The following is a 24,703-nucleotide window of genomic DNA, read 5'->3' on the forward strand; positions in this document are numbered from 1 at the left end:
TGGAAACAAGGATTTGATTGGCATTGAGTTAATAGCCAATTAGCAGAAATGTTACAAAAAACGTTAAGGAAATATGTTTATGACTTGTATGGCGGTTTTATCAGCACATAGTTGGTTATGATAAATAACTAATTTAAAACGTTTTCCCAACAGATAATTTTAGTACTGATTAATGTAAACTATAATGTACATTTATCTTTTACATGACTTTGTTACATACAATGAATAATGAATGCAACAAACTGCAATGGCACACATTAAAGAAATAGCCTACTCCTATTAGAAAATTTTTTGTTTGTTGTTTTAAGGACGCTAGTCAGAGGCGACGTTATGACGCAATTACGCTCTGACACCAACGGATAGGTTTTTGAACCGGTTCTTTGAAATGAACTGTTCGAAAGAACCGATTCGCGGAAATGAGGCGGCCCCTCCGAGGAGCTCCTCTTTCTCACACGCCTCAAACTGACCAATAAACATCCGCCGGAAATCACATCACTCGAACAAAAATGTGAGTTAGAGGATAGCAATTTTAAAAGAATTTAAATTGGTTTCATTTTTGTGAATCAATCCACTGTCATTTTAAGGGAAATTAGTGACAAAAACTTTAAATTAGTATATACAGTATGTTTGCTAAAGCGGTAATCTAATTACTGCATATGACTTATTAAATTATTAATATAATTCATAATAATATTGATATTTTTAGTGTTATTTTTGTTTTTAATTACATTTTTTTAAATATAAAACCCTTCAATATATTCTACACTGAGACTATATTTACAGACAGATAAAGTGTAACAATTTAGGCCTACGTATTTTATAATCTGAGGCCTCTATAGCTGGAAGGAAACCGAAGCTAAGCATGTCCAAGACACAATCATATTGTAAAATGAGATCAAAGAAAAAAAAAAAAAAAGAGAAATGAGCAATCAATGAACATACAACTATATATTAATATCACTGGCAATTTAAAGCTTGTGTAATCATGAAGTGGTCAAAGAGCGGTCTCTATGTTACAACTAATGACATTATCTTGGCATGTCCAGTGATTTGAATAGTTTTGTACAGTTAATAAAATAAACTTAAGACAATGTAACTCTTAAATCCAATTATTTGTTTTGTTGACGTCTCTGTAGAGCACTCTGTGAATACAACCAGGAAAAACACACACCAAACACAGTCCAAAAATGTCTTTAAGCGCTTTATTAAAATGTCAAACAAAAAGAACAGAAGTCTTAAGTATGTATATATTCCATACATTTATATATCGCAAAGGGTTTGACAAGAAGCACAGTTCTTGAAGCACATACAAGCACAATAAGCTAAATAGAAAGAAGCATTTCATATAAAGAGTCAAAGCATTCAGTTTTATCTTGTCCTACAGTGGGAGAGAGAGGAATCTATTACATATGGCTTTGAAACAATGTAGACATTCTTTGAACGGTTCCACACACACAATAGCATTTACACAGGCATCGGCGGCAGTCACCGAACGTCAGTCGATGCCTTTAAAGGGACATAACCTCTGCATCGATGAGTGATTTCATTCGAAACTATACAGCTTTGTACAACATTAATGTGATGCTCCGGTCTCAGTGACTTCTACACGTTAAAACACGAACCATTGACGTTAGGGTTCCAGTCACAGAAATGACGATGACGTGACTGAATGCAGAGCACAGTTAGGTGGAAGTCTAACCTCAATGGCTTTCTCGACAGACCAGTCCTTTCACATCACACCGAATGTTTAGGCACAGGATAATGGACAGCAGAAGAGTGTTTGTCGATTTTCTCTGTCAAGCACAGTGGTAAAAGGAGCACCCCTATGTTCGCATTCAGCTTCTGGATGCAAGTCGGGACCCCTTAGTCTATGCCAAGTCCTAAGTTCTACCTCAGCTTTACAGTCAAAAGGCTGAGGACCATAATCGATTGGTCCAAAGGTGCGTCTATATGCAAGAACCTACAAAAGACTCAGTCTCTCCCTCACTAATAGGGCAAGTGCCATGGCAACAAAATTATTGGCTTCCAAAGCAACTGTAGAGCACAGAATGTACAAGTTTTCTTCAACAGAGGGTTCTGTCTGGCGATTTCACGTTGGATTTTGTAGCAATTTTGATTGAGGATATCCTGTGAGATTTTCAGGTTATTTGTTGGTCTTGGTGAGTGCACAAGAATGGAAAACTGAAATATGTTATTTTGTGTAACCTGCAGCAATGCTTTCCAGCTGCGGTCTGACCCTGAGGTGCTCTTTACGCTGCCCTCCTGGTCTTCCTGCAGGGGGCAGAGCATTATTACTCCCCCCTTTTCATGGCGTCCCACGGGACTACACCACAGGGACTACACAGAAAACAAAACCGCACGACGTAGAGGTAAAAGAGAAACAAGTTGGCCGTTCTTTGGTTTCTGGACCTCAGGATCAGACGCGAGCGGGCACAGTGCTCAGGTCGCTGCGCTTTTGTAAGCTACGCAAAACTATAAAGCCTTTTTTGACATCATTTTCTCTGCAAAATGCAGTATCATGCTTAACGATGAGAACGAGGGCATTAGCAAACAGAACAAACAACAAATTCCTCGACACCCCAGCGAAACAGCATCTATCTCTTTGACAACCCTTTAAAAGGATAACTGTTTACCTGTATTCCGAACGATACAGACATTTGATTTGAATCTGCTCTTCTACATATATATATATATATATATTTATTCATCTATGTATATTCAAAATAAATTCTGAATATTTTGAATCAGTTATGTACATAAGTGCAAACAAGGTGAATAACACACATTCGTACACCGATGGGGTGACGCGAGTCACCAGGTCCCAGCACAGCTGGGGTGCAGTCTGGGTGGGCCAGAGGGGGACAGAGATTTAAATCAGGGGCTCACGTATGGCTGATACCGTCCCGTTACTGACATCACAGGGCTGTGTTGTTTATGAAAACCGCCAAAGCTTTTCGGACCAAATATAAGACTAGAAAGTCTCTTTCCCCCAAATTGATCCATCTGATTAGTTCAAAAGCTCAGATGCTGTTTACGTAAAGATCTGGTTCTTATCTAAAAGTGATCAGCAACCCCAATAGAAAAATAATAATCATTAAAACAGAAATAACGTATGATGTCTCCAAAGGGCCTTTGGACAAAGTATCTCACAAGTCTGAATATATATATACGCTTATATATATATAATTTTACAAAATAGTCAATCATCTCTTTTTCCAAGACAACTTAAGAACACATTCCCTTTCTGAATAAGTTAACGTTGTACATTATTTCACTTGAAGTGTGAAAAAAATTCACAATTAAGATATACAAAGGTAGCCATGTTGTAGTTTTGTTGCCATAGCAACAAGAACTTACTATCATAGGTAACAATGAATCTATCATTGTAATACATACAAATGTGTATATTGATATATAGATATATAGATTAAGTAATTCTTTTAAATCTTAAACCACTAACTGCACAAACTATGATGTAGATTATTCAGATTATTTTAATTTCATGCGATGACAGACTTTACGATGTAAGGTAAGGTAAACCGAGTAACGCTAATGATCAAACTCAAACTACCATTGACAGCTGTCAAAACAACACACCGTAACATGACTGAAGTCGTGAGGATATAGTTAAAACAGGTACCGTTACGAAGATCAATAATGTGAAAAACTAGAATGACGGTGACGATGCGTTTGTAATACGTACACATAGATTATTCTAGCTAACTACTTTATGCAGGTATTCACACTTCTTAAAAAGTGAGTTCTTAAAATGCTAAAGCCCCCGATGAGGCACATTGTTTTTTCTTTATCAAGTATTTTGTTGATTCCAGCTGGATTGCAGTTGGAGAAGGCATAATTCTTTATATGAGAGAGAGAGAGAGAGACAGAGACAGAGAGAAAGGAGCTTCTACACCTTGGCTGGGCAATGGAACTGAATTACAAAACACAATCCAACACATCAATAAACAGTAGAGATCGTTCCTAAAGGAATCCACACGTACTTGCCCCAGTATTTCTTAAAACAACCTTAAAACACATGAACATTATACAGAGATGTTTACAATACAGATACTATTTCAGTTATAACACAGTATAGTATCATCTCGCTCTGATTTTGTCTTGGTTTAGACCACCGCTGTATGATATCGTTTCACTTGTGTTTGGCCTAGATAGTGTGTGTGCTGATCAGCAAAAAAAGTTGCAATGATGTTTTTAGGTCATAAAATCAGCTTTACGGCTCTCTCTTGGGGTTACGCCGCTGAAACAACATGGCTGTCCCAAAGGAGACAACAGTTTAGAGAATGGTCTTTGAGATAAGTGACGAAAAACGCTTTTTCTGTCTCTTTTTGTACATCAACAGTGGATGGGCATTGGGAGGCTTTCACTTCCTTGATATGTTGAGAAAGGTTGTAGTTTTGTTCGAGAGAAATGGTGAGACAGGCATCCAAAACCTCTCGTGACATTCTCTCTGTCTTAAATGTCACATTCATATATGCATGTAAAGGCCCGCGGAGGGGCTCGTAAATGAAGCTTTGGCTGATGAGGGCCCTTTCTAAGTACCCAGTCTGAAAAGAATCAAAATTTCTTTTAATTGTAACATGTCTACACGAGAGCCGCAGCTTTCAGCTCACAGTCCAAATATTCAGATGTCACACGGTCATCTACGCCCTTGCATTTTAGAGTCTGCCGACTTTTGAAAGTAAGGACACAGTCAGTGATTTAAACTTGTTCGCACATGAACACAACAAACACAAACTCAACTTAAAGAGTTCAATCGGCCGTCTATCTCAAAGACAAAATGGGCAAAGAAACTCCCCTAATGGATTGCAGACCTCTGTGTATCGTCCGTCTGATACAGTTTTCATGTTTCCTCCATGGATAAACTATCAATAATGTATTACGGCAATAATCGAATAGAGCTCTTGGTTGGCAGAGACCGGAACTCTATTAGTGGGTGCACACTGATGCAGTAATAAAAACAGCTGCTGAAAACTGCCCTACTGTCAGTTTCCCAACTGTAGGACTCGCCTAATGATAACTGAGATGTATCTAAAGAAAGCGCAAGATAATAGCTTGCTCCAATAGGTTTAGATTTGTCGCTTGGGTGGGCACATTTGCAATATTGCAATTTCAATCCATCTGGCTCATGACTTTGGCATGTCAAGGCCTGATTGTGCAGTCCGAGTTCTCCAGTGATTGGCACAGGGCGACCTGTCTGAGTCATTGGCACAAAAGCAGTGCACTTGACATGTGTGTGCAGGGGGTCGCATATGCTGCTGAATACAGCAAACTAATGGGAGAGACGCTGGACATTCAAATCAGGTACCAGTCTGTGACTTCTAGAAAGGATTTTGCATATCTCCTTGTAATTTTAATGATCGGGGATTTAACATATGTGTGCCAATCTGTTATAAATGAGTGTGTAAACCACTGAACATGCAGTTTAAAGAATAATTTTGGCAACTAATGGACACTGAAAACTGATCTTATAGTACTCAGGGATGCACCAAACATGGCTGAACAAAAAGTGGAGACGAACAGACTGTCACACAGCAGGTGGGGCAGAGCATGGATTTAGGCAGAGACAGTCCAGCCATCAGAAGGGGTTTGTCTACAAGAGATAGACATGGTAATAGGGTGAATCCTATGAAAATGTCACATTTCACACCAAAATCAAAACAGAAAATTTGATTTTGCATATGCCTCTTTTTTTCATTTTCGTGACAATTAAACTACATTTCCGTGAGGCATTGTATGTTTTTGCACTGGAGCAATTGCATTTTTTTTAATCCTCTATGATTTCACTAGTACGACATTTTTACTATATAACAGGAACATTTTTATTTTTTTTTATATAATTGCTTTTAGTATTATATTTTGTTAACAACAGAATTAGAACAAATGTAACCGTAATACTTTAAAATTATTTCTGTGTAATTATGTAGTTATTTATTGCACATTACAGTGATAAAACTGAGATTTGTTGTATTATGGTAATGACAATAGGACTGCTTAATTGGCATAAAAATGTGTTTTAGCAAATATATATATATTTTTTTCTTCTGCTTTTGGTATGAAATATGACTTGGAATATGACTTGTTTTCATGAAATTCACCCAATAATTGAAGAAATGCAATATATAATCTAAAAAGTGACTATTTTTTAGAGCATTTGAATATCCAGGACATCGGACAATAAGAAATATTTGCAAGAAACATTGAACAACAAAGACCAGCTGGAATAAAAATAAAGTTACAATTTTCTCAATGAGCCATCTTATACATCCAGAAGGCCTGCAATCAGACCTTACATTTCAGTGTGCATCACACTGCCCAACAAGAAGTGCTCATATTTAGTCTGCTTAAGGCAGTTCTATTTTTAAAGTGGAGGTATGAGTATGTGAACCAATCTTCTGTTTGACCACCTCGATGTGGAGCTTGAAATGCGAGGTGAGACACTTCAGGCATGAATAGTAACACTTATCTCAGTAGACCAGTTTTAGCCTGTTGGAAAGTCATTAAATAAATAATACTCTGTCAAGAAAAACTCACAACAACACACATCCCTAAGTAGACGGAGGAACGACACATTGATTCTGAAAGGCTACACAGGTATACTTTCTTAGTCTATGATAAAATGTAAGTCAGTTGAGTACAGAAGAACTGGGGGGAAAAAAAGACGTCCACACACTTGTAACTCAAAGGCACGAACAACGACATTTTGAAAACCTCTTAACGAACAACCTAAATCAGTATCATGAGAATCAGTATCAGATTATCTTACAAAAGCATCAATCATTTTCAAATAACCTTTTTTTCCCCCCGACATTTGGAAATGTAAACATGAAATAAAACGTGCCACGTTCATTAATCATAATTAAATGTGAAAGAAATTACCACCACCACCACAACTATGTAAAATTTCATTAGGTGTCGCTCTCACACACTGGGTTTTCACATTCTACGACGGAGAAACATTCTGTCTGCTGATGATCTGCATCGACTCCACCTCATACCGCACATCTAATGTTCACCTCTAGAGAATTCACTCTTCTCAGCTAATTGGTTTGCATGTATTCGTATGGCTGTGAGTTACGAGAGCGCTCCATCTCCTGATTCAGCATCCGCACGCTCCTTACGTCTCCTTGCATCGAGATGGCATGCTTCCTTAAACAGTTGTAGGTCCAAGCTTAAGTATTGCCTGTTTCAATATCAACAAACCTCTGTTGACGTCAAATGAAGTGGGGATCTCTGACATGAGGATGAATGTATTGCCCGTTAAGGACGTACTGATTAGGCACACGTTTTGTTGCATTCATTTTTCTGTTGTTTGGGCACATGTTGCATGAGAGATGGGCCTGATTAGGTTGTGGGATTGCGGGAGAGGCTTACTGGATTCAGCGTCATTGGTGCAGCCACCAGGAGTTTAGGAACTGGACAGAAATGGGCCTCCATGGGAACGCACTGGAGGTCGATGGGGTCGGCGCTCAGTACCTCGGCGGCGTCTACTGGAAGACAGGTACAAACAGCCCAGAGATAAGGAGGTGAACCTCTTACGGTCAAACAAGCAATATGCAAAGAGAATACAGTCAATTCTTATCTTATCTACTCCAACACCAAACCAGCAGTTCATTTCGAAAATGAGAAAAAGAATTACAAGAGTATGAATAAATATTGTGCCATATGATCAAATAATGCATCAGTTATCTTGAGACAGCGGGCGCAGACCTGCAATTCCACAATTGTAATTTTGCGAGATGCATTTCGGCAAATAAAGCAAGCGAAGCAGGAAATGAGTGCTGACACGTCAGGTCTGTGCAGCGTTATTGGTCTATACCTGAACTACAGAATTACCATTAAATGCTAAACTAGAGCTGAAAACCACACCGGACATTTTGCCAGCTTACATAATGCTAAACACAGGGTTCCTACGCATTTTCCATTTCAAAATTACACACTTTTCCAGACTTCTCTGTGGATTTTTCAGACTATACTTATAGTAAAAAATAAATGATTAAGGGTGTAACAATTAAAAGTTCAATTCCCAATATTGAATTCACAATTTGATGCTCTCACAAAAACTAGTGTTACCAAAATGTCTCGTCAATACCAATACCAGTAAAATTTCTTAGTTCTTGGTACCATAGCAAAAACTATTGGAACTACTTAAAGGGGTCATATGATGCGATTTAATTTTTTCCTTTCTCTTTAGAGTGTTACAAGCTCTTGGTGCATAAAGAAGTTCTGTAAAGTTGCAAAGACTAAAGTCTCAAATCCAAAGAGATATTCTTTATAAAAGTTAAGAGTTAGCCACACCTACCTAAAACGGCTCGTTCGAACACGCCCCCACATATCTACCTCACTATGTGGGAAGATATGCATAACGCCGCAATAATGTACAGTATGTGGAAAATAATGTGTTTTTTTAACTTTAAACCGCATAAACACATTTCATTACACCAAATACACAAAATAATGTTCTTTTTAGCAGCATCATATGACCCCTTTAACTATTTTATTTAGCTATTCGATAATAAAAAAAAATTAAATAAATTAAATGAGTTAATTATTAATGCTAACAATAAGTAAATACATTAAAACAGCATGTAGCCTTATTTTTTAATTAAGAAAACATTGCTTTAAAAAGGTCAAGTAAAAAGCTACTAATAAAATGAAGAACAAAGAAACTCATTATATAGAACAAGTGGCAAGTCTATTAGTTTTCATTTACACTTCAAGATCAGTTTTTCAGATTTTTTTTCTCCCATCCGCTGCTATGGTTATCACGGTGACAATCATCACAATTTCAGATTCAATCCCAGATTTAAATATGTGACCCTGGACCACAAAACCAGTCATAAGGGTCAATTTTTCGATTTATATATTTGTTTATACATTTATATTTATTTATATGATTTATAGATGTTTAGTTTATTTATACATCATCTGAAAGCTGAATAAATACACTTTTGATTCATGTATGGTTTGTTAGGATAGGACAATATTTGGCCGAGATACAACTATTTGAAAATCTGGAATCCGAGGGTGCAAAAAAATCTAAATATTGAGAAAATCACCTTTAAAGTTGTCCAAATGAAGTTCTTAAGCAATGCACATTACTAATCAAAAATTAAGTTTTGATATATTTACAGTAGGAAATTTACAAAATATCTTCATGGAACATGACCTTTACATAATATCCTAATGATTTTTGGCATAAAAAAAAAATTTGATAATTTTGACCCATACAATGTACTGTTGGCTGTTGCTACAAATATACCCGTGCTATGACTGGTTTTGTGCTCCAGGGTCACATATGATTATCACTTCTAAAAAAATGAATATGCTCAACAGACATATCTGTGATTGGCTAAATGCTTCAAAAACAACTGTAAATAGAAACCTTTGACACTCTTCACAAATACACCAAGCACAGGGGCAGCAGTTACACCTGAATAGAAATATTCATAATTCTGCTGAGCTAAAAATATAGGATTATGTTTGACACACTTTCACACTTTTTATGAAAAACAGAACAGGGACAATAGTATGGAAATCAAACTTTTTCCCATACTATGTTTTCTTTTTTTCTATATATATCTAGACCTGAAAATGACTAAAATCAAATTCTATACTTTTCCAAACTGCGTAGGAACCCTGTAAACAATCCACAATGTAGCTCTTTAAGAAATAAAGAGGCAAGCAAAACATGCCCCTTTTTTGGAAAGTTTGGCCAGGTCAGGCTTGTGGCTTGCCTATGATTCTGCAGAACACATTAACTAAACAGAATAAATGGTGAACTTTCAATTTCCCTTAAAGGTAAATTTAAGACAATGAAGAAGGAATGACAAACAAAAATTCAGAGAACTGTCATCTAAAAACAGACAGCCACATCCTATTCACAGAAAAACGCAGAGGACACAAATACCATCTCACTCTAATGTGAGCCACAGAAACAACTTGCTCCAGTGCAAAATTCCTCAAACATGGTGAAGGGGGAAGAAAAGACAATGAACTTTTGAAATGTATCACTTAAAGGGATAGTTTGTTCAAAAATAAACATTCTGTCATCATTTACTTGCCCTCATGCTGTTCTGAATTTTCATTCTTCTGTGGAGTGCAAAAAACGGTATTTTTTGAAGCATCATTACGCTGCTTATTTTATACAACAACAGGTCATAGTGACTTAATCTGTTAATCTTCAAAAATTACAGGAAAAAAAACAAACTAACGCAAAAATTATCAATTAAATCCATACCACTTGATCTGAATTTGAGAATCAAATTAGTCCAATTCATAAATCAATCATTCAACTGATTAATTGAAAAGAATGAACTAAAAAAAAAAAAAACATTTACACTTACATCAAGTCATTTAGCAGAAGCTTTCATCCAAAGCAACTTACAAATGAGGACAATAGAAGCAATCAAAAATAAAATAAATTCACAATTATTTAAGTCATTTGAGAATCAGATCAAATAGTTTACTGAAAAGAACTGAATCAACAGAAAAAAGATTAATTCAAGAATCATTTAAGTAATCTGGGAATCTAATCAAACAGTTCACTGAAAAGAATGGGCTACTTTATCATATAAGCTAACATTTAACTTCAGAAGACTTGAAACAAAATTGTAGTGCCTTTTTTTTTGTTTTCCTTAATGTGGTCGCTATAAACTGTTGTTGTATGGAAAGAGCTGGCTAATGATTCAATATTAATGTCTAATGTTGTGTTCCATGGAAAAAATAACAGCATACAGGTTTGGAACAACATGAGGGTGAGTAATTAATGACAGAAATGTTATTTTGGGTGAACTATCCCTTTAAATGTAGCTATTTGCTCTCTAACACAGTGAAGACACTGAAACAGACGTGAACACACACAGACACATGGAGGAACTGGGACATTGTGCTAAAGAGGTAAAGAGGCTCCTCACTGGTCCATAGAGAACTCAAGGACTCAAGGTCGTCATTTGGTTCTGCCATTTGGAATCAGAGAACAGTTGCATAAACATTATCTTTACTTGGATAACACCATCAGAGATTGCATTTAGATTTTCAAGTCTATATATAAAAACAAAAGCATTATTGTCTATGGACCAGAGTCGGATGCCTTACAGCTGTAAAAAGGAGAGGCCAAAATGAAGGGGCAAACCTGGTTGGAGGTGGCTGATTCAGCAAAAGGAACATTGGTGACTGGGGTCGTAGCCGACGAAACAGTGGAAGTGGTGGCACCGTGCATCATGGGAACTTTTTTCAGGCGAGTCAGACAAGAAACAAGGGAAGGGGGAAGGTGGAGGGGAGGAGGAATGTTATGAGTACCATGACATAATATGCCATAGTCATGGCAACTACGTCTTCATGTACTGCAAAGATGATGTATTCACTCAAGTACAAACATGCAAACAGAACTTAAAAACATTTTGTTTCGTTACCTTTTAGCTTAGAGAGTTTTATCCGATCACCATTACATTTAGATAAAACTATTAAGAGTAAAATAAAAACATGGCCGTCATCAAAATCACAAACATTTGGAACAGACGGGAACGTCTGACTGTCATATTTTGATGGGGGCCGGAGAATGGATAAATATATATGCAGTTCATTCCCATTCAAATTGCCTTCAAATAATATGACACTTTACTTCTTTGGTTAGGAGTTAACCTGATAATGAACGACATAAACGTTCTACAATACTTGTAAATATGAATTAAGAATTGAATCTAATAAAACCAGCTAAAGTTAAAGAGATAAAGGTCATATTATAAGGAAAACTGCAAATTAACACAGCATGATATGTACACAGCAAGTGCATCACAGATGTCAAATAATGTCAAATGATGTCAATTAAAAATACAGGCATGCGCACAGGCACACATTGGCACACTCACTGGTTCAGCACAGATCTAGTGTTTTGACCGGATTGTTACCAGCTAAACGACTGTTAAGGACAAATTTAACTTGGCCAGCTAAAAAAGGAGATCATTGTTCATCTATGGGCATGGAAGTGTGTGTGCAACTGCATTTCTGCTAGGCTTATTTTGGGTTTGTTAACACTGAAAGTGAGCAGGGGTGACTTCTACCTTTCTAAACGGGTGAATGGTAAGTTTGTGTGTGTGTTTGTGAGGGGAGGGGACCTAGTCTCTACCCTCACCAGTATGTCCAAGCCCTGACAGGTAACGGCTTTGGGGGGCCCTGCAGCTGGTCCAGTCCCGCCTCTCCCAGCGGCCCTCTGTCATTAGGCCTGGGGGTTTGAAAAGGCCTATAATAGATTTCAGGAGGTGAGGGAGAGGAGAGGATGAGGAGGAAAGGGCACAAAGAAAAAGGAACCAGTCTTAATGAGTCACTCTGAAGGCTTTGGCCTTGCTTGTTTGTGCCCGCACTGTGCCGACAGTTGCACACGAAATCACACGCACACATGCATGCACAAACACATACGACAAGCCGAAATAATGAGCAAATGATAAGAAGTGGTGAAAGCAGACAGGTTGGGTGTAAACGCAGTGACAGACGGGACAGGGTTGGGCCTCCAGTTTGAGACGTAATGAGGGAAATGACTGTGTAAGGTGCACACGTTAAGCTGTCCTTGTCATTTTCAGTACTGACCATTACATATATCTTGTATTGATGTCATAAGGTGTTTCTTTGACTACGAGCACTTTTTTTTACTTTTCTCCTAAAAGTCAAGTCATGTATTGTGTTTAACAGTATTCTTTGGTAAAAATGAAGGTGACGGAAATGAATTGCTAGATTAAAAAAAAAAAAAAAAAAGATCACAAATCAAATATTCTGTTTATGAGTGATATATTTTAGTAGCTATGAACAATACAATCATAATGTGTAAAAATATATATCGATTTGAATACTGTTTTTTTTTTAATTAATTTTTTTTACAAATTATAATTCTGTTAGAATACTGTTCTTTCACAATTAAAATGGAAATAGTTTATGATAACATTTCACAATCATCTTTTTGATTTTGTCTTTTTTTCCTCAAAGTCCTGAGCATTTCTATTATATTCCAAATTATATAATGTGTTTAATAGCATTCTTTAGAGGAAATAAAATGTTAAACATTTTTTACATAAAATGGCCAACACTTTTGTCTTGCTAATGCTAATTTTACAGCTAGCATTTCAAAAAACAGCAGCTAGACTGAAAGAGCCACAGAATAAAAATATTTTGTTCAAAAGTGATATTTAAATTTTCCTACTTTTATTTATTTGATTAGCATCTGTAAACAATGCAGTCATTATGTGTTAAAAATTATATTATATATACGATTGATTTGAATTAATGATTTGTAATTTTCACAATTATTAAGAATTTCAAGGAAATGGTTTATGGTCAATTCTGTTTATAAAGGTTTATAATATTATTTCTTTGTTTAGATTAACCATACGTGTGAAATGTTGTAATTCATGTTGTTTCATGTTATGATAAAATTGTATTATTTGGATTGGATGTCTGGGTCTGGGACAAAAAACAAAAAAACAATGTAATCTACATATAATAGACATGTGAAAAGTAGCAAAAATGAAGGGATGGTAAGTTTTAACAAAAAACAAAACACCAAACCAAAGAAAAACAAAACCAAACAAAGCAAAACACCAAACCAAAAAAAACCCAAACAAAACAAAGCAAAACACCAAACCAAAGAAAAACCAAACAAAACAAAGCAAAACACCAAACCAAAGAAAAACCAAACCAAACAAAGCAAAACACCAAACCAAAGAAAAACCAAACCAAACAAACCAAACCAATACAAAACAACACCAAACCAATCATCAAAACAAAACAAAACAAAACAAAACAAAAGTGCCCACAGCAGAAGAAACACCCCATGATATACTGCTGGGCCTGCTGGGAGTTAATCGTGGATCACCCTCCTGTCTGTCACAGATCTGAGATGCTGCTGTAAGGAAACCGCTCATTCAGAGAGACTGGGAAGTGACCTACCAATGCCTCCAGATGGAGCCATGCAGAATACGGAGCCTGCATCACCATGCACAAAGAGCCCAGGAGAAGAGAGACCGAGGACGATGGAGGAGTGGAAGAGATGCAGAGAAGGGGGAGTGAAACCAGCATGAGAACAAGACAAAACAACTTCAGAGTTAGTGACACACAGCGAAAGAGCGATGACCGTCATTATGGGCGACATGGTGGCGAGATGGAGACATGGACACAAAGCAGGAAACCAAGAGGAAATGAATCACGCTGGTAGAAAGATCCTCATCAGGAGGGGGATGTTAACCTGGCTGCCAATCTGTTGTTGTACTGATACGCTTTCTTGTCTCATCAGCTGATTAGCCTAATGCTAACAAGTCAAGCCTAATGCTTGATTTTTGCACCAGCATTCACAGCACATTTACATTTCGAAATGTGCCTTACATTGGCGTTAAACAGAAAATTCAGTGGGATCAAATCTAGGATTGAGCTTCAATTCATCCATCAGGATTTGACTGAATCAGGAAGGTGCATATTAGCTAGGCTATGATACAGCCATTGTTATGTCAATAGAAAAAAGCAATTTTACAAGCAGAGAAGACTATTTTCTTGCTTTAAACTAACATGCACTGCATAATCAAGCATAAAACATTTATTAAAAAAGTTAAAAGGGCCCGTTTTGATTTCATGTTGCCTATAAAGACCTCATGAAATGGCAGTTTTCTTTCCTGCGCTGATGTATGGTTGATGCTACTGAAACAAAATGTTTGGGTGGGGTATTTTTATACCGCCAATATAATGTAGTTTACGTCACAGCTGTGAAACATTATTTGCTACACGGTAATGTTAGTAAACGGCAGGTGGAATTAGAGGGACATTTTCAATCTAGGGAGCATCTTACTGGGAATAAAATCTGTGTAGTACAAAATTTTATTTTATTTTTTTGGTTTATTTTCACAGAAGATAAAGACTGTACATTTTAAAAGCATATGAAGCACTAGCATATAGCTAATCTCAAAAGTAATCAAGTGCGGCAGGGATTACATATTTTTGTAGACCACAACCCGAAAACTAGTTAGCATTTTTAGTAGGTTGGTAAATAAGGTTTAAAGGGGTCATATGATGCTGCTAAAAAGAACATTATTTTGTGTATTTGGTGTAATGAAATGTGTCTATGCGGTTTAAGGTTCAAAAAACACATTATTTTCCACATACTGTACATTATTGCTTCTCCTCTATGCCCCGCCTTTCTGAAACGCGTCGATTTTTACAAAGCTCATCGGTCTGAAAAGCTAGGTGTGCTGTGATTGGCCAGCTATCCAGTGCATTGTGATTGGCCGAATACCTCAAGCATGTGACGGAAATGTTACGGCCCTTACCATATTGTGATGCCTTGTCCCGGCCGGAGCGACGAGACAAAAACATTAAAACCCATTATAAACGAGGCATTTGTTGCATCCAGTGGGGACATAATTATGGATTATAATGACTTATACTGTCTTTTTACGCGTTGCGTTGCATCGCGCCGCGTAAACATAAAACCATGTCTGCATTTGTGATCGGAGAAATGACAAACAACAAGCGCTACTCTACACTGCCCAAAACTCGCGTTTGAATCATCAGTGGCAAATTCTTTAAGTGAAAACGTATTTACAGTCTGTGAGTCAGAACAGCCGGCATTGAATGGCTTTTAAAATAAAATGGCTGCACACACCTGAATATTTGGGTTGAACTGTTCTGGAACGGTGTTGTAAATACAACTTAACCACTGATTTCTAGGCGTGTCCTCTTTTGGAAGGCCAAACAAAGTAGCTTTGCTTTCACAACGAAACACACGGCGGGCGGCTTGCGGGCTTGAGAACGGCGCGGCCGGCAGGCTTGCGGCAACCACATGTGACGACCCCGGGCTGGACTCCGCTTCGTCCACGGTGAAAGCCGATCCAGCAATCCAATTGAAATCGCATCATATGATCCCTTTAATATCAACACAAGCTGAAGATCTTTTAAGTTTTACTCTATGACAAAATGTGTTGAATAAAGTCACTTGTGCTTTTTTAAAGCTTTTACTTGGCTTTAAAAAGGTGGCTAACAAGTGGCTAAATAGGACTACAGAGGTTGTTTGGGACATTAAGCATCATCACACTGAACAGGTAAACTCATCTACGCACTAGTCTGCCTTTACAGCCTCATATTTCATTAATAATCACTCTCTTGCTAGCTATTCAAGCTTATATTGGCGTGTAGTTTATTTATAGCCTATATTTAGCCTTTTACTTCTGGTGATTGTATTTATGCTTCAAAATTCACAAGTTGTGTTCATTTCTGAAGATTATCATGATGAACAAAATGTGTAAGGGTTATATATCATTGTTGGTCACAGAGCTCATTATATGCAATTTTCCAAAACCAAATATGAATCCTATTGGATTCTTGTAAAGGGAACCAGGGTGATGCTAACTTATGGGTTGGCCCAGAAAAAACATGTCAATCACTGCAGCGCTCTAGATTTGGACTAAAAGCCACAAAACTCCTATTTTGATTTCACTGGGTTTTTAAAACTCTCTGCTAGGTGGCAAACATACTGTAACTATCCTCTCAGAGCCTCTTTATAAGGCCGAAGGGTTGCTGCTACAGTCATTTAGGCAAAATACAATCTAGCTTTTTTACTGATTATTTGAGAACAGTGAACATAGTGCAGTGCAGCATCAGAAAAAGAGTAGCTAATGCTCAGGTGCAGGTGCATGAGGAGATGCGGGACTGTATGCATCATGGGACTAATTAGCATGACATGTGCATAGGGTGGACTACTACGAGATAAAGAGAGCAAGTGGGCTTACAGGGAGAGAGATGGCAAGCAGAAAAAGTGCTCAAGTCCTCATTTAGCCGGGCACTTTGTCTTTAAAGTGCTGTATGTATGCAAGCCAAACTATTACAGGAATACAGTGATATTAGAGCACAGCTCAGGGGAAATCATATGTCTACGTGAGCTCACCTGTGGGAATGAACGCTGGCTGCTGCAGCTGCATGCTGGCCAAAGCCTGCTGGTAGTGGAACATGCTGGGGTTGAAGACGGCAGCCGCGCCGTTAGTCTTCTCCAGGGTCGGTCTCTTTGGTAGCTGTTGCATGGCTCCTGGTGGCAAAGCCTGAAGTGATCGGGATGACAAAGAAGAAAGAGGATAAAAACAAAAAGAAAAAGAAAGATGGTGGGCAGAAAGAGACGTTAAAGATAGCCATGATACTGAGCTACAGGAAACTTTGTACTGTGAGTGTTCATGTCCATTCATGACAATAAATCTGACATACTGTGTGTTTGTCATTGTAAGTGTTGCAAACCATGTTTTATAAATAAATAATAAAACATTTTCAAAACATTGGAGACATACTTGACTACTTCTTTTAGGATGCAACAGAAAAATTTATAAATTATATTTTTTCATCATATGTGTGTATGTGTGTGTGTGCATGTGTGAAGTTCAAACTTTTAAACAGGACCGAGTATATACAAACTTCCAATCAGTGTTGGGGGTAAGGCTTTACAAGTCAAACGAGTTACATAATCAGGATACTTTTTTCAAGTAACTTGTAAAGTAACGCATTATTTTTAAATTTACAATGAAATATCTAAATTACTTTTTCAATCCCAGCCCAGGTGACAAAAAGTAACCCAAAAGTAACAATGCATTACTTTCCATAAAGAGTAACTTAGTAACACAATTAGTTACTTTTTTATGGAGTAACGCAATATTGTAATGCATTACTTTTAAAAGTAACTTTCCCCAACACTGCTACCAATATATAATCATATATACAGTTATGGTCAGAATTATTGACCCCCTTAATAAATATTATCAAAGAAGGTTGTGAAAATAAATCTGCCTTGTTTATTATTTTGATCGTTCATTTAAAACACTCAGAAAAATCCAACCTTTAATTGATGCAAAACAACTGAAAGTGGGGGAAACTTTCATTCATAGCAGTGGGAACATATTTTAACTAGGGGGTGCTGGGGGCGAGGCTTGATGTTGCAGGGCGGGGCTATGGTGGGGGATTTTTGACAAAATCCTAATATTAAACAGCCCAAACTCAAAACAAAAATTAACATACAAATGAAAAGAGTTATATGCGAACCAATATATATTTGAGCTTTTGTGATTTTAGTTCAAGAATTTTACTAAATATTATCAATGCTGATAAGCAAAAGTTTTGGTCAGTGCACTTTGGCGAATTCTCTCAGAAACAACAAAGTGCAGATGTAGCCTAAATGCGATGTAAATAAGAGACTAATTCATCATACACTGCAGACAACATCACTGATTATAACTTATAGCTATTTTAGAGTACTTACACTCACGTCTAGACTGAATTCAGTGATATTCTTTGATAATGTAAATGTTCTTTGCTCGATGTATAATTTGTTCGTTGTTTGAATAATCGAGGATATGCGGCGTTATAATTCAATTTAAAATGTCTTTTTATTAAACGTGATCAGGTTAAATACAAATTCAGTCTTATTTAAATATTTTTGTCATAATATGGAAGCCTACTTGCCTAAAATGTTATGATTTGCATAGTTAAAAGATTACATTAGGCTACAGTGGTTTGAGCGCGTTTGACCAGATACTAGAGCGCAATTAAAGAGCTATGCTTATGTGATTGCCGGGGGCCGTCTTGAGAAGCGAGAAAATGGCTCATAAAAAGGACGAGGACTTGAATGGTTTTTACAAGTTGGATGGAATGTAAAATTACGGTAATATCGCGTGAACATTTCACATGAAATTCTGTCAGTGTGAGGGGGCGCGCAAGTAAAATACAACGGCACTAGGCTATATTTCTGGTCAGTTTAATAAATAATTCATCACAAAACTATCACAAAAATTAAGTATCTTGGGGATGATCGAGGGGCACAAGGAAAATGTCAGACCCGGCCCTGCGGCGGGGGGTGCTGCAGCACCCTCAGCACCCCTAGTTCCCACAGCCATGCTTTCATTATGAAATAAATGTTTTTCACCAGTACATCTTGGCCACATTAGCCCCATTTTATTTAATATACTTTTTGCAACTTCCATTTGCTGAGATAAGAGCAAGGTAATAGCCTATAATGCCCTGAGGAATTTGGAGAATACCTGGCAATAGATCAGAGACTGTTCTTATATGCAAAAGCTCTTCTTATCTTTCAATGTTCATCTTAGTACACTCTCCTCTTCAGTTCACACCACTAATTTCCTATAGGGTTCAGATCAGAGGACTGGTGGCCATGGCAGAACCATTACTTTGTCCTGATGAATGATCTAACCAGAATCCATTATAAGATTTCTAGCAGTCAGGTTTTGATTTTTTATCTATTGGTATTTGATAGAATCGATGATGACATTTATTTGAACAAGATGTCCAGGACCTCTGGTAGAAAAATAAGCACACAACATTAAACATTCAGCAGTATATTTAACCGTGGACATTGTATATCATGTGTGTCAAAAAGCTTTTTTTTTTAGATTCATCTAACCATAGAAGCTGGTCCTTTTTGAAGTTCCAGCAGTGTCTCACAGCTAAATATGCTGGAGTTTGTTTTTGATGAGAGCAGAAGATTTCTCTTGAAATCCTCCCAAACAACTTGTGGTGATGGCGGCGCTTTTTAATATTTTTTTTAGGCTTTTTGACCTAAAGACTCAACTAATCTCTGCAGTTCTCCAGCTGTGATCCTTGGAGAGTCTTTGGCCACTCAAACTCTCCTCCTCACAGTGCATTAGGACAATATAGGCACACATCCTCTTCCAGGCAGATATGTAACACTTCCTGTTGATTGGAACTTCTCAATTATTGCCATGATGGTGGTAATGGGAATTTTATTGCAGCCACTTTCTATTTTGTGAAGCTGAAACATATTTTGCTGCACATCAGAACTATATTGTTTGACTTTACTTATTGGAATGGATGATTAAGGGAATTTGGCCGGACATGGCAGGACAATATCATGTTTGTAGTCATCCTGGTGTGCTAAAATTTTTTTTAAATGAATGGGAATATGAAGGGGTGCTAATAATTGTGGCCAAAGTTTATTGGAGAAAAACATTTTTATTCACACTGAAAACATCTCTATATGTCCATCCTAATACATGCTTTCCACAAAAATATTAGTGGTAATTGTTTTAAACGATAACAAGAAATGTCCTTGAGCAGCAAATCAGCATATTAGAACGATTTCTGGTTTGTGACAGCTAGTGCTGATCACTTGTATGCTCATCAACTACAATGTATTCTGTAGTTTTAATGCAAAGCGAAGATTTTTTAATTAATGGTATATGCTGTGCTTCCTTCTCTGACAAATGTCTGGGAGTGCTTCTTCATTTTTCTAAAGGGGCATCAGAAGCATGCAGCCTTGCATGAGGAAGAGCGATATCAGAAAGAGAAACTGAGGTGAGGCGTCTTTACCGGCCTCTGATAATTAAACACAGAATGCTCAGTCTAGATGAAGGCATAATGAGGATGTACGGCTGTCTTCCACTGTGTAATTCTGTCTGAAGACTGATATGCAACATGATAAGAGCAAGGTCAGCAGGAAAGAGGATATCTGTGATTCACTAACCGAGGGATGATGGGGGAGCAGTCCGACCTCATGATTTACACGAATGAACTCAATCCCACAACCCAATAATAATGTGCTGTACTGTATACAGCTCAACAGTCGGGTTCCTGAAGTAAAAATCTCAATCCAAATCTCCACAGTGAGACTGATATTAAACAATAATGCATAAACCTTTCAAGAAAGACCACCTATGAGCTCTAAGGTTATTAAGACGGTGGTATATGTTTCTGTAGATTGCATAAGCCGGTGATTTAAACTTCACCGAAAACAATTGCTTAACTGCCGAATTAATTACAGATGAGGTATTGCACTACCCACAATTCTGTAGCGAGATTCACCAATCAGTTGTTGTTGTTTCCATGGCAATGAAAACTGCAAACCCCACAAAATAAATTTTTTTTAATCTATATTATTGTTACACAGCTACTTATCTGGTTAGTTATTAATAGATGTTGTAATGTAAGAGCAAAAATTATGTTTTCCAATAAGGAAACACATTAAAAAGTTCATTAATCACGCACCCTTATGTCATTCCAAACCTGAATGACTTTCTTTCTTCTGTGGAGCATTTTTTGAGAAATGTCTCAGTGTTTTTTGTACATACAATGGAAGTCAATGGTCACCAATACGGTTTGGTTTCCAACATTCAGAAGAAATAAATACAAGTTTGGAATGACATGAAAGTGAGTAAATGATGACAAATCTCTTTAAAACAAAATATTCTTTAAAGGGGTCATATGATGCGATTTCAAGTTTTCCTTTCTCTTTGGAGTGTTACAAGCTGATTGTGCATAGATAAGATCCCTGAAGTTGCAAAGACTAAAGTCTCAAAACCAAATAGATATTCTTTATCAAAGTTAAGACTCTGCCACGCCCCCCTAAAACGGCTCATTCTAACACGCCCCCACATATCTACCCCACTATGTGGAAATATTTGCATAATCCCGCCGCAAATGTGCACGCAAAGAAAGAAGGCATGGTGTCAGTAACCGCAGTTAGTGTTGAAGCAGCCATGTCAAGGAGACGCTGTGTGTTTCTAGGCGAAAGCAAAAGCACTTTATTTAGCCTTCCGAAAGTAGATGCATTTAGGAATCTTTAAGATTACTTACAACAGAACAGCAATGCATTTTATGGACGACCGTTTCGTGAACCTAGGAGAGGAGGTAATTCTGACTTTGCTATGACAATCTGGCACTTCTGAATCAGCTACTGTAAGTATGTTTTGTTATTAGTTTAAGTATTTGCTATTGACTGTTCAAATGCGGAGTTTTGCGCATCGTGTGCGTGTGCGCGCGCGCGCGCGCGAGCGAGAGAGAGAGAGAGAGAGAAAGAGAGACAGGGTCACATCACAGTGGAGACAGCTGTCTTAACCGTGGCTTGTGTACTGCAAACACATACCAGCTTCATCACTGTGTCTGTCACGCGACTCTGTTCCCCTTTCAGGCTCTGTCTTTACATTTATTTTGAAAGATGAAGCTCGCGATTATGGTAAGGGGCGTTACATTTCCGACGAGTGCTTGCGGTGTTCGGCCAATCACAATGCACTGGGTCAGCTGGCCAATCAGAGCAGACTGCGCTTGTCGGAAGGAGGGACTTTGTAGAAAACGAAGCGTTTGAGAGAGGCGGGGCATAGAGGACCTACAATAATGTACAGTATTTGAAAAATAATGTGTTTTTTGAACATTAAAGCATGTCAACATATTCTGTTACACCAAATACACAAAATAATGATCTTTAAAAAAGCATCATATGACCCCTTTAACAGTACATAATGGAACAAGTATTCATTAATACCTCATTAAAAAGAAGATATGATATAAAATTTCTGACCAATGCTTATAAGATAAAAACTATTTTCATGTTTAACCTCTAAAACGCAGATGTTAAAATTTTGTCTAAATAAATTTTATATAAATATTAAAAACTAAAATCAATCACTGGTAACGCTTTATTTTAAGGTGTCCTTGTTACACGTTACATGTACTTACTATTATAACAACACTTAATTATGCATAATTACATGCAAGTAACCCTAAACCAAACCTTAACCATATAGTAAGTACATGTAGTTAATAAATATTACTCAGTACTTAAAATGTATAATTACACTGTAACAAGGACAGCTTAAAATAAAGTGTAACCCAATCATTTTAAATGCTACAATCTGAATTTGCACCACATTATAATGTACAGAAAGAAAATGGATATTTATTTTGAGATTTGCTTTTTTGCTTATTTTGAAAAAGGTAATCTAAATGTAAAAATAGAAGAAATGAGCATGAACAATTAAATATCCAATATTAATTAATATGTAAAGAACTATTATTGGATGACAAGCAATATGGTACTCATATAAACTTATTTTGCATCTCTATTAAAGATACATTCTTGCGTAATTTTTCGGATTTTCAAAATCTAATCAAATGATAGAGATTCCTCTCTGAGCTAGTTGGTTTACTTTACATTTTCAATTTTCTGAAGTGCCTGTGGAGAAAAGTATTGAGAAATATACTTCTAGAATCCAGACTACAAATGTATTCAGTTTCATTTAACTTCTAAGACAATGATTAGTTTACACAGAGATTGTGGCTGGTTTCTTGCAGCATTAAGTCTTTCATCCAAAACACAAACTGAGCTATTAGAAATGAACAAATCAGCAAACAAAATGAAAAAAGACACAAAAATGGGTGAAAGATTAAAGTACCAGATTGAAAGTTGGTTGCAGGCTGCGCTTCAGAGGACGCTCTGAGGGCTGGGTAAGCGAGCAGTGACCACATGACGATGGCAAACCAATCAACGACAGTAGACATAAACACGAGACAAGAGAATGAGCCGTGAAGGAACAGATGCAGCTGTGGTTACAGAGAGAGCTGGGTAATAAGCTTGTAGGACAACAAAGAGAGCTGTGAGGATGTAAAGACAATCAAGCAGTGTTCAAAAAGAATGACAGCATGAACCGAGAGGGAATCAAATAAAGCCAACATATGATAAAGCCTCAGCCAGACCAGGTGACTGCAGGAAGAAGAGGAGGATTTTTGGATAAGGTCCCCACATCTGTGCACTGTAAATAAACCTTTGTAAAAATGTTACATGATAAGACTTGGGAGACTGGGATAAAAATGACACATTATGAAAGGGAAACTGTCTGCAGTACACTCTCGGGGGGGAGGCTGCTAACTAGTGGAGGTTTCCGTGGGAATGAATTGCTTGTTTTTTCCTTTCTTATCATTTTTCTCTCCTGCACCTGCACTGCAAGCACTGTTTGCAACCCATCACTGAGCCCAGGTCTTCATACATCAACATCACACAGGAGACAAAGAGCTCACCTGCAGACAGACACACACACACACACACACACACACACACACACACACTCACACACACACACCCCCGCAGACACACACACACACACACACACACACACACACACACACACACACACACACCCTCCTGCGGGGGATCTGAATTATTTAATACACTCCTGAACCTCACATTGAAGGTGTGTGGAAAGTGAGTTATAAATACACACACCTTCATCTGACACTAGCAAAGCTTATTGAAAACGGCATACTGGCCAAAACTAAGGCTGCTGGTCACTTAGGTTACTCCAGTGGGACTGTTCCTGTAATATGTGTAGTGAAAGTTGCCTTGGATAAAACCACATGCTAAAATGGCTGAAATTTAATGAATTACTAGCCACATATTACAAAAAAGATTTAACTCTATTTCCACCGAAATGGTGCGGTGATGTAGCTTACTACATAACGCCATGCATTGTGGTCTTTGTTTGTGAGACTTGTGAGTTTGAAAACAAATGTGAACATCCCAAGCAATGTAAGTCAGTGTTTTTGATCATGAGCTGCATAAGCAGATGCAACTGTAAAAAGTTAAAATGGAATAAATAAAAATTTATAAAATCCAAAGAAATCTAATGATGCATACACTACCGTTCAAAATTTCGGAGGCAGTTAAGTTTTTTTTTTTTTAAAGAAATTAATACTTTTATTCAGCATTCATGCAATAAATAGGTCAAAAGTGACTGTAAAGACATTCATAATGTTACAAAAGATTTCTATTTCACACAAATGCTTTTGAACTTCCTATTCATCAAAAAATCCCCCCCAAAAAGTATCATGGTTTTCTGTGTGATAATAAGAATGATAATAATACATGTTT

The 24,703-nt window shown here is 37.3% G+C and overlaps 1 protein-coding gene across 21 annotated transcripts in view; it reads right to left on the reverse strand.

The window, feature by feature from the left end:
- Positions 1-1,716: 1,716 nt before the first annotated feature.
- Positions 1,717-24,703, reverse strand: part of LOC107707252 (muscleblind-like protein 3) — a 63,045-nt gene continuing 40,058 nt past the window's right edge. For 6 of the 21 annotated variants that reach the window (XM_016511221.1, XM_016511222.1, XM_016511230.1 and 3 more), the window contains 6 exons: positions 23,232-23,279; positions 16,937-17,087; positions 13,957-13,992; positions 12,152-12,259; positions 11,153-11,247; positions 7,402-7,505 (listed from right to left, as the gene is read on the reverse strand). In XM_016511221.1, the coding sequence (XP_016366707.1) occupies positions 7,488-7,505; positions 11,153-11,247; positions 12,152-12,259; positions 13,957-13,992; positions 16,937-17,087; positions 23,232-23,279 (456 nt within the window). In that variant the 3' untranslated portion in view covers positions 7,402-7,487. Of the gene's footprint in view, positions 7,509-11,152; positions 11,248-12,151; positions 12,260-13,956; positions 13,993-16,936; positions 17,088-23,231; positions 23,280-24,703 lie in introns of all 21 variants that reach the window. The other 15 variants (XM_016511227.1, XM_016511236.1, XM_016511235.1 and 12 more) reach the window with 11 other exon arrangements.

Source organism: Sinocyclocheilus rhinocerous, unplaced genomic scaffold, assembly GCF_001515625.1.
Source record: "Sinocyclocheilus rhinocerous isolate Xijiao unplaced genomic scaffold, SAMN03320098_v1.1 scaffold174, whole genome shotgun sequence".
Taxonomy (NCBI): domain Eukaryota; kingdom Metazoa; phylum Chordata; class Actinopteri; order Cypriniformes; family Cyprinidae; genus Sinocyclocheilus; species Sinocyclocheilus rhinocerous.